We start from the raw sequence: 10,516 nt of genomic DNA, 5'->3' as shown, positions 1-10,516 counted from the left end.
TTTAGGGAGTTTATGGAGGTAGAGAAGGGGACAGGGGAGGGGATCCTGTTCCCAGACTCCAAAATTCTTTGCTTCTTAAAATAGCAAACCCACAGCCCCCTGTCTCTTTCTCTAAGGGCCTAAAATGCATTTTCTGAGCTGCGCCCTCAGCCTTCCCGGGAAGCAGGATCATTTGGGTTTGGTAAGAGAAAAAAAGGAGGGCGGGAACCCAGAAACTGCCCCCGACTCCCGCCCCCTCATTCTGGTCCTCGGTGCCCCTGTGCTAAGCGGATTCTGAACTATTTGTCTTATTCGCGCTGTTTCTTCCTGCCCCTTCTCAGACCCCCTCCAGGGCCTGCCCCAACTTTGAGGCTTCAGAACTCCTCTACTGTCCCATGAGCCGCCCTTCTTCCGCCTCACGCACCTCCTAACTAAGCAGGACCAGCAGAAGAATATCCTACCCCAGGACCCACTGTTTTTCTGGGATCCGGCGCTTCCGCCTCCGGGGCGGAGACTCCTCCTCCTCACCGTCCCAATTGTATTCCCTGGAAGAGCGGCCGGAAAAGCCTCCGCCTGTTCAGACCGGGATAAGCGACAAGCTAGTTCCTTCTCGCAGCCCGCTCTTTGCGCCCCAGGAACCGCCGCGGCGGCCGGCACAGCAGCACCGAAAGCCGCGAGCACCACCTGGGCCCAGCTCCAGCCAGGCGCGGGAGCGGCTTCAGCACCACGGACAGCGCCCCGCCCGCGGCGCGCTCCAGCTGCTCTAGGCGAGGCGGCGAGCTATGCTCGAGGCATGGCCGGGCACTCCGGCCCCATGGCGCTGCTCCTCAGCTTTGGCCTCCTTGGGCTGTGCTCAGGTAAGGACACGTCGCCGCGCTATCTCACTCCAGTCAGGCTTGAAGGTGGAAGGGAGGGATCCCTAGAGATGGGGGAGTCTGCTGGGGGGGTCAGGGGAGTGACCCGTGGGACTGTAGAGAGCACCTGGGAGAATGAACTGGAAGGAGGACATACCCGAAGAAGTAAGTGCTGCAAGGAAGAGATGGAAACCTGGGCAGTGGTGGCGGGGAGAGTGTGGGCACAGAGAGGAAGGAGGGAGGGGATCTCCCCAGGCTTTCTAGGGTGGCAAGAGGGTGGACTCTGATTGCGGCTGAGATACCATTTGATTTCTTGTGAAACATTATCTCAAGAAATCTCCCTGGTGCAGCACCCTCCCTTGGTTCTCTATCACTTCCTGTCCCCCATATTGGGCTCCTAATTCTGCTCACTCCACAGAGGCAAGGCAGGGAGGGGAGAGAAGTGACTTCTCAACTCTCTTGGAGGGTGGGACAGGAGACTTGGAAGGGAAGAAGCTCTGGCAGACTGAGGGCCAAGGAGGAACTCTCTGAGGGGTGGCGTGCATTCGTGCAGAGTTGCAGAAGAAGATAGAGTGTGTGGAGGGGCAGGTACAAAGGGAATATACAACTCAGTGAGCTTTCCACATCTGCATGCCATCTCACTGGAGTCAAGCTCCCATGTGGGTGGAACTTGGGACTATGTTTATGCCCTGACCCACAGCTCAGCCCAACTATTCTACTCCAACCCAGTGCCTTTGAGGGTGCGGGTGGGGTTACAGCCACAGTCACATGTGGAGGCATAGAATGTTACTTGCACACACAGATGGGCATGACTGAGGAGAGAATGTGTGTGATGGGACACGAATAACTGTTCTCCTTTCACCACCCTCTGAAACCTTCCTTGAATTGTAGGCATCTTCTAGGAGAAGCCATGGAAGCAGAAATCTCAAGTCTTTTAAAACCACCCTCTAAAACCTTGCAGGAAGAGCAGGTCTCCACTAATCCTTGCAGAAGGGGGTCTTAGTCTGGAGGTATCTGTGTGGGGCTGTCTGGGCTCCTCAGTCAGTGATCTCAGAGAGGGGCTTTTCTATGAGAGGCCTCCATGGGGTAACCAAAGCATTTTGCTGTGTCCTTAGGGATGGAGGAGTGGGAAGCTACAGTCCCCTGTTTGGGCCTGGGTTGTCCCACTTGCCTAGGAAGAGTGGAATCCTGGGTGGGCCCTCCTTGCCTACTTACTTACCTCCTGTGCCCCCATTCCCCTGCCCAGGAGTCTGGGGTACAGACACGGAGGAGCGGCTGGTGGAGCATCTCCTGGATCCTTCCCGCTACAACAAGCTTATCCGCCCAGCCACCAACGGCTCTGAGCTGGTGACGGTACAGCTCATGGTATCACTGGCCCAGCTCATCAGTGTGGTGAGTCAGGGTCCCAGACTCTCTGCCCAGCTACTGAAGTCAGCACAGCCAGAATGTGTTCATGCTTGTGCTTACTCCTCTGGAGTCCTCCAGGCTTAGGGAGGTGTGGGACAGACCGTGGGTGGTTGTACTGGGCCTACAGGCTGGGGGGGCCTTCTCAACAGCTTCTTTCTTCCCTGTAGCATGAGCGGGAGCAGATCATGACCACCAATGTCTGGCTGACCCAGGTTAGTGCTCTCCTCCCACCCACACCCTGGTCTTCTTTTTCCTCTTTTTTTTTTTTTGGCATGTGCTTTCCCCTCTTTTAGTCTCCTCAAGAAAGGCAGAAAGGTACAGACTTTGGAGTCCTAAATAACTGGATTTGAATCTTGGTTCTTCCACTCACCAGCTCTGTGACTTTGAACATGTTAAACTTTGCAAAATTCATTTTCTCATTTGTAAAATGTAGATTCGAATATCTTGGCTTGGTTGTGCAAATTAAATGAGAAAGTACCTTATGAGCCACATTTGCTGGGCAGAGAAGTCACTGTGGGGAGGTGATGGCTTTTAAAGCTTCCTCATGCGAGATGGGTCCTGTCTTGTCCCTGTCCTTGACCTTGAGCCCTTCCCAGGGCAGAGGTTGGTGCTGCCTCCCTCTCTCCCTTCCCCAGGAGTGGGAGGATTATCGCCTCACCTGGAAGCCTGAGGAGTTCGACAACATGAAGAAAGTTCGGCTCCCTGCCAAACACATCTGGCTCCCAGATGTAGTCCTGTACAACAAGTAGGTGACCATGGAGCAATGACAAGACTGGAGGAGACCATGGGAGTGCTCAGGGAGGGAAGGGGTCTTGGGGAAAGTAAATTAGCTCATGCCATGGGAGAGAAGGGACTTTTCATTGGCACTGACACAGACACTAGACAGACTAGATAGTCACCAGACAGACAGACAGACCGACCCAAACCAGTGAGGTATAATGTGGACAGGCAAGGTGACGTGGGCCGTGGCCAGTCCCCTCCTAGCCAAACAGGAGTCCCAGTGTTTGGAGCTGCAGTGGGATACACACAAGGATTGACAGCTCCCAGTGATTCAAGAATAGGCTTTCCTGGAGGCTTGGGCGAGATCAAAGAACCTGGAGGTCCTGGTTTCTCCTCCAGGTTCCATCCTCTCTCCTACAATAATCCCTCTTACCTCCAAGATCCAAAACCACTAGTGGGACCATCTCCTGCTCCCACCAGCCTCTGTCCCCCTCCATTACCTTGGGGCTCCTCACTCTGTCCTCCCTGGCTCCTCCAACTTCTCCACCCTCATGTGGAGCAACCAGCTTACATAATGCATGGCAAATAGCAAAGGTGCCCCTCCCATCCACCTTCTTCTATCTCTGAGGGGCCTCACAGGCCTCTTGACCAGGACACCTCTTCTCCCCACCAACCCACTCAGATCCCCTTCTTGCTCATTTCCTACTCTACCCCCCTATATTCCTTGATGGTTACCCTCTGACCCCGGTTTCCTCTACCTATTTTTTTTTTTTTTGAGGAAGATCAGCCCTGAGCTAACATCCAATGCCAATCCTCCTCTTTTTGCCGAGGAAGACTGGCCCTGGGCTAACATCCATGCCCATCTTCCTCTACTTTATATGGGACTGCACCACAGCATGGCTTGACAAGCGGTGCTTCGGTGCTCGCGGGATCCGAACCTGCGAACCCTCTGCCACCAAAGAGGAGGGCGCGCACTTAACCACTACGCCACCAGGCCGGCACCTCCCCTCCCCTTATCTACCTTTGGCTTTCCTCTCCTCCCACACAGGGCTGGGGTGATGGCTGAGGGTAGAGGAACACTTAGGCCAGGGCTGACTGTGCTCATCCCTTGGCAGTGCTGATGGCATGTATGAGGTGTCCTTCTATTCCAACGCCGTGGTCTCCTACGACGGCAGCATCTTCTGGCTACCGCCTGCCATCTACAAGAGCGCATGCAAGATTGAAGTAAAGCACTTTCCATTTGACCAGCAGAACTGCACCATGAAGTTCCGCTCGTGGACCTACGACCGCACTGAGATCGACCTGGTGCTCAAGAGTGACGCAGCCAACCTGGACGACTTTACACCCAGTGGCGAGTGGGACATTGTGGCGCTGCCTGGCCGGCGCAATGAGAACCCAGAGGACTCCACTTACGTGGACATCACGTATGACTTCATCATCCGCCGAAAGCCACTCTTCTACACCATCAATCTCATCATCCCCTGCGTACTTATCACCTCACTAGCCATCCTTGTCTTCTACCTGCCGTCTGACTGCGGGGAGAAGATGACGCTGTGCATCTCTGTGCTGCTGGCGCTCACCGTCTTCCTGCTGCTCATCTCCAAGATCGTGCCGCCCACCTCCCTCGACGTGCCGCTCGTCGGCAAGTACCTCATGTTCACCATGGTGCTCGTCACGTTCTCCATCGTCACCAGTGTGTGCGTGCTCAACGTGCACCACCGCTCGCCCACCACGCACACGATGGCGCCCTGGGTCAAGATCGTCTTCCTGGAGAAGCTGCCCACGCTGCTCTTCATGCAGCAGCCGCGCCACCACTGCGCCCGCCAACGCCTGCGCCTGCGGCGGCGCCAGCGCGACCGCGAGGGCGCGACTACCGTGTTCTTCCGCGAAGCCCCGGGGGCCGACTCTTGCACGTGCTTCGTCAACCGCGCCTCGGTCCAGGGCTTGGCTGGGGCCTTCGGGGCTGAGACCGCGCCGGAAGCCGGCCCGGGGCGCTTCGGCGGACCGTGTGGCTGCGGCCTCCAGGAGGCAGTGGACGGCGTGCGCTTCATTGCGGACCACATGCGGAGCGAGGACGACGACCAGAGCGTGAGTGCCCCGCGGGGCTTGGGGCGTGAGACGCTGAGGCTGCAAGGCCCTGCAAGGCCCTTGGTGTCTGGAAAGCAGCAGCGTTGTGCACGCAAAGCTCATAGGAGTGCAGGATGCGGGAAATGCGAGTCTAGCCTGGGGCTGAGGGCCTGGGCGCTGGCTTGGGTTCTTCTCCGTTAGCTTCTCGTAGGCCCCGCCAAAGTTGGAGTCGGTACAGGATGACCTTGCGGCTTCCTGAGGGCTACTATCCAGGGCGAAATGCCTCAGCTGAGGCATCTTAGTGTCAGGAGGGCGGCCGGGAAGAGGAGGAGGCCCTTCTGGGTTTGCAGTCAGCCTGTGGCCGTGACCCCGAGAATCCCTCCCCGCTGCTTGTATTCCCAAATCCAAGTTAATCTGCAGCTCTTAGTACAAACGGAGATGAGTCCTCTGTGCGCCCCACGGGGCACAAAATTGAGGGCAGTAAAGGTGTGTGTGGGGGCGGGGGGCGGGTTTAAGAGGTTCCACGAGCTCGCTTGAGGCGAAGAGTACAGAGTCCCAAATCAATAACCCTTTTCTGCTCTTTGGGGTCCCGGGAGATGGCTTTGTGAAATATTTATGGAGGTGGGGGCAAGTGGAGGCGAGGGCTTCCTAGACCTGCCCCCCAGCTTTCTGCACACCCAGGTCTTTCTGCAGTGGCTCCCCGGAAGGAGACTCTTTGAGCACTGAGCCAGGGGATGAGGAGGAAGTAAGATGGGTTAACATCCTCTCACTTGGGGCTGTGGTTGGCTGGCCCCACCCTGTGGTCCGTCTTCGGGCACCTGGCTGGTTCCAGGCTGTGGCTCAGCTGTTGCCATGGTGACTGGCCAGGTTTCCACTGGGACACAGCAATTCCAGTTTGGGGGTGAAGAAGGGCGGGCTCCTGTGTGGGGGAGGCTTCAGAGCCTGGAATTTCTGTTCCCTGGGAGGGCAAGATATTGGGCTGGAGCTGGGGCTTGGACCAGGGATTAGGTTATGGTCCTGATGGAGGAAGAGGGGGACTGAGGCTGGAGGAGATGGGGCGGGAGCCTCAGAGCAGGCTGAGGCCAAGTGGGAGATGCAGGGGGGTGCAGGGGCCCAGACAGCTGAGTCACTGCCTCCGCTTCCCCTGCCGCAGTCTACTCATGTAATGTGCATTTACTGAGCTAGGTGCTGAGGATGCGATGACCTACTTGAATGCTTCACAGGCATCTCAAACTTAACATGTCCAAAATTGCATGCTTGATCTCCATCCCCACCAACTTGCTCCTCCTCCAGTCTCCCCATCTTTTAGCAAATGGCATTACTCTCCACCCAATGGTTCAGACCAAAAACCTGGAGTGATCCTTCATGCCTCTCTTTCTGTCTTACCTCCCCCACCAGCCAGATTATCAGAAGTCCTGTCTTGTGAGTGCAGTCTCCAGAATAATTCTCAGCTTCATCCTTTCTTCACCATCTCCATGCTACCTCCCTGGCTGTAGGCCTCCATCAGCTCCTGCCTGGACCAGAGCAGAGACTCCTAATGGCCTCCCTGATTCAGCTCTTTGCTCCTCCATCCAAAGAGACGATGTCTCCCACTAGCTCAGGTCACTGGCTTATCTGCTTCACTGTTCTAAGCGAGCTAAGTCTTTCCTGCCCCAGAACCTTTGCACATGTTGGTCTCTCTGCCTGGAATGCCCTTCTTTTTAAAAACTATTGCTAGTTTTAATTTTTGCTCCACTGTTTGTGAGTAAGTTGCAGACATTGTGACGCTTTATCCCAAATACTTCAGCATGTCTCTCCTAAGAACGGGGACATTGTCTTGCATCACCCAGGTTCAATGATCAAATTCAGGAGATTTAGCATCAAAACAATACCTTTATCTAATATAAAGGCCATATTAAAATTTTTCCAGTTGTCTCCGTAATGTCCTTTGTAGCATCACCCCCACCCCAATCCAGGATCTCGAATTGCATTTAGTTATCCTGTCTCTTTAGTTTCCTTCAATCTGGAATGGTTCCTCGGCTTTGTCTTTCACAGCATAAACATTTTTGAAGGGTACAGGCCGGGTGAAGGTCCCTCGGTTTGGGTTTGTCTGATTGTTTCTTTCTTCAATGTATTCCTGACACAGCTGGCTCCTTCTCACTTGTTAGATCTTAGCTTAAATATCACCTCCTCAAGGAGGCCTTCCCAGACCAGACCCTAAATTATATCTTCCCCTCCATTCCTCTATTTCAGTTATTTGTTTCCATGTAAGCACCCACCAGTGTGTAATTATTTTATTTTTACTTGTTTTGCATTCATCTCCCTCAGTAGATGTAAACTGTAGAATCATTTGTCTGCTCTGTCATCTCCCCGTGCCTAGCCTAGTGCCAGGTACATAGTAGGCACAAGTAGGCACATGGCGGATGAGTCATGATACAGCTGCTGCCTAATGAAGGTGCACAGTTGCCTCCTTCCCAGCCCCTCAACGGCCGGGCTGCAGATGAACATGTGCACAAAGGCCCAGACTCAGGCCAGAGTGGAGCAGCTCTGAGCGGAGGCTGGCCCTTCATGCAGGCCCTGTGACTGGCTCTCAAACCCACAGAGGTTTTTTCACTGATTTGTTTGTTTCCATCTGGGACCCAGTCCTCACCCTCTGGGGCCTGCATGCTCAAGGTGGCGCTGCTGGATGGGGCTCCCTGTGCAGTCATATAAGGAGCGAGGTCTGCAGAGGCCGCCATTCATTCGCTAATTCAACACCCATTTACTGACACTCTGTGTTCCAGATGCTGGGATTACAAAGATGAATCAGATCGGGTCCCTGTGGTTTAACAGCTCATAACTTAGGTGGGGGTGCGGGGGACAAGCATGCAAATTGAAATGACAGTACAGTCCAGTAAAAATACTGTGATAGAGATGTGTACACAGTGCTGAGGGAACCCCGTGCTTCATTCTGATCAGGGGGATCAGGGAAGCCTTCATAGAAGAGTTGACATTTGATTTGGGCTTTAAAGGATGTGTAGGACTTTACCAGGTAGAGAAAGGGAGGACTGGAATCCTAGACAGAAAGGAAACCCAAAGGCACAGAGACCTGAGAGGACACACTGGGGTTTGGTAAGTCTGGGTTATAGGGTGGAAGAGAACAGGAGGTAGGCTCCTATTTGTCATGGGTGGGTCGTGATTCCAGACTTGAGAGTTTGGATGGGCTCTGAAGGCAGTGGGGCCACTGGAGGCTTTTAAGCAGGCAAGATTGGAGCCGTGCTTCGGAAAGGTCACTCTGGGATCGTGGAGGGAGAGGAATGATGTGTGTTTATGTGGGGGGACCTGCTTATACCCATTTTGCTCCTATCCTGCATCATGTAACTGATACCTGGGCCTCCTTCATCTCCTCTGTCCAGGTGCGTGAGGACTGGAAGTATGTCGCCATGGTGATTGACCGCCTGTTCCTTTGGATCTTTGTCTTCGTCTGTGTCTTTGGCACCATTGGCATGTTCCTGCAGCCTCTCTTCCAGAACTACACTGCCGCCACCTTCCTCCACGCAGACCACTCGGCTCCCAGCTCCAAGTGAGGCCCTCCCCAGCTCCATGCTCCTTCACCCCCTTGCCTTCTGTTGTACAATATTTTGGGTGGAGGAGGGACGAGTGAGCTACCAGGAAGAGGAGCGCTGCCCCCTCAGATCCATCCTTTCACTTCAACTGGAGCCCCTCCCCCCACACCTCCACCCGCACACAGCCGGCACCAACCCGGAGGCTAGACCAGCTGCCTTGTGTTTTGGCTGCTCTCCTTCTTCTCTTGTGCCAACCCAGGCAATAGTGTTGCTGGTGGAGGATGAAGGCTGAGAAGTGGAGCACAGAGATGTTGGAGCCTTCCATCCTGAGGAAAGTGTGATGGGGAAGGGGCCGAGAGGGTGACAGAATCATTCGCTGCCTCTAAGTCCTGGGAGAAGGGGCATGTGGGAGGAGAGAAGGAGGGACAGGGGCTCTGACTCTGTGCTGGGCTGGCCTGACACAACGGTAGCTCAGAAGGGAGGAGCAGGAGGAGGGAGGCCTGAGTGTGACCTGACATCTGTCCCTGCTTAAGTGGACAGCAGCTGGGCTGGGTGGGCCTCACAGCGGGCAGAGGTTCCTGCCCAGAGGGTTAACTTGACGCTGTGGTCAAACTCCTTCCAGCCCAGCCCCAGGTCCCCTTCTCCCTGTGAAGAATTCTCTGCCCCCCTTGGACTTCCCTCTCCTTCTTTTCTTGCTCTGGCTGGGGTGTGATGGGCAAGGCTGGGCATTAGGGGAGCCTCTGAGTTCTTTTTTTTTTTTTTTTTTTTTTTTGTGAGGAAGATCAGCCCTGAGCTAACATCCATGCTAATCCTCCTCTTTTTTTGCTGAGGAAGACCAGCTCTGAGCTAACATTTATTGCCAATCCTTCTCCTTTTTTTCCCCAAAGCCGCAGTGCATAGTTGTATGTCATAGTTGCACATCCTTCTAGTTGCTGTATGTAGGATACCGCCTCAGCATGGCCGGAGAGCAGTGCCTCGGTGTGCGCCTGGGATCCAAACCCGGGCCACCAGCAGTGGAGTGCGCGCACTTTGCTAAGCCACGGGGCCGGCCTGCCTCTGAGTTCTGAGTCTTTGGGTGACCTGCTTGGAGCCTGAGGTCCATGTACTTGAACTGTACGAGCAGTGCCAAGTTCACAGGCTGTTTTCTCCTAACTTGAGCTGACTGTTTGTTCGAAGGACGTAAACCAAGGACGTCAGCTTTACGCAGACCTGGACTTTCTGCCCTCAGCAGAGCTGGCTGGGCGGGCGAGCGCCGGCTGTGGAGGCCAGCCAAGCAGGGAGTGACCTCCGGAACTCTGCCACATCAGCACTGCTCCTGCTGCGCTCCTTCTAGTCATGTTTCTGTCTTTCCTGCTCTGGCCCCTCCTCTTCCCCCTCCCAACCAAACCTGAGCAGGGTCGAAGCAGAACTTCAGAAGGACAGGTCTGCTGCTGCCAGTGGCTCCTCAGAAGACACAGCCTTCTGCCTCCCATCCTGTGGGTCCTTGGAGGCTGTATCCTGACACTGCTCCCAGGGTCCAGCTGGAAGCCACCTGGCCTGTTAGCCCAGGAAAGAGATCTCTCATGGGATCTCCTGCCCCCTGCTCCCACCACATGACTGGCTCTGATTTGTGGTCCCAGCCTGTGCTCAGCAGGTGGCCGGTCACAGAGGGGTCAGTCTGCCAAGCGTACCCGAGGGGACTGCCTGACACAGACCCTGTTGTTCTCTGGAGCCCAGCTGGACTCCTGCTTCTTCAGGCACAGTGGAGGTGCGACGGCGTGCTGACGGGTGGGAGGAGACCCACAGCACAGGCGAGGGGCACTGGACAGGGAGCACAGTCTAGATTCTAGTCCCATGTCTGCCACTTACTTGCTCAGCCATCTTGAGCAAGTCTCTTTGCCTTGCTAGGCCTCAGCTTCTTCATCTACGAAATGGGGTAGTAATGTCCTCTTCACGGGGTTGCTGTGAGGATGAAGTGAGGTTCGT

The 10,516-nt window shown here is 55.0% G+C and overlaps 1 protein-coding gene across 1 annotated transcript; it reads left to right on the top strand.

Annotated features, from left to right (window-relative positions):
• The first annotated feature begins 584 nt into the window (after positions 1-584).
• Positions 585-9,291, top strand: CHRNB2 (cholinergic receptor nicotinic beta 2 subunit). The gene is made up of 6 exons (XM_004436113.3): positions 585-836; positions 2,080-2,225; positions 2,408-2,452; positions 2,876-2,985; positions 4,076-5,048; positions 8,402-9,291. The coding sequence occupies exons 1-6, from the start codon at positions 773-775 to the stop codon at positions 8,570-8,572; spliced, it is 1,509 nt and encodes a 502-aa protein (XP_004436170.1). The 5' UTR covers positions 585-772; the 3' UTR covers positions 8,573-9,291.
• The last annotated feature ends 1,225 nt before the right edge of the window (positions 9,292-10,516 follow it).

Source organism: Ceratotherium simum, chromosome 2, assembly GCF_057802395.1.
Source record: "Ceratotherium simum simum isolate JZ-2026a chromosome 2, ASM5780239v1, whole genome shotgun sequence".
Lineage (NCBI taxonomy): Eukaryota > Metazoa > Chordata > Mammalia > Perissodactyla > Rhinocerotidae > Ceratotherium > Ceratotherium simum.
Note: the sequence above shows the minus strand (reverse complement) of the source record. Positions and strands in the feature narration are given on the sequence as shown.

Coding starts and splice junctions, on each gene's coding strand:
- CHRNB2 (XM_004436113.3), top strand. CDS start 773: ATGGCCGGGCACTCCGGCCCCATGGCGCTGCTCCTCAGCTTTGGCCTC. Junction 837..2,079: donor CCTCCTTGGGCTGTGCTCAG/GTAAGGACACGT, acceptor TCCCCTGCCCAG/GAGTCTGGGGTACAGACACG. Junction 2,453..2,875: donor CCAATGTCTGGCTGACCCAG/GTTAGTGCTCTC, acceptor TCCCTTCCCCAG/GAGTGGGAGGATTATCGCCT.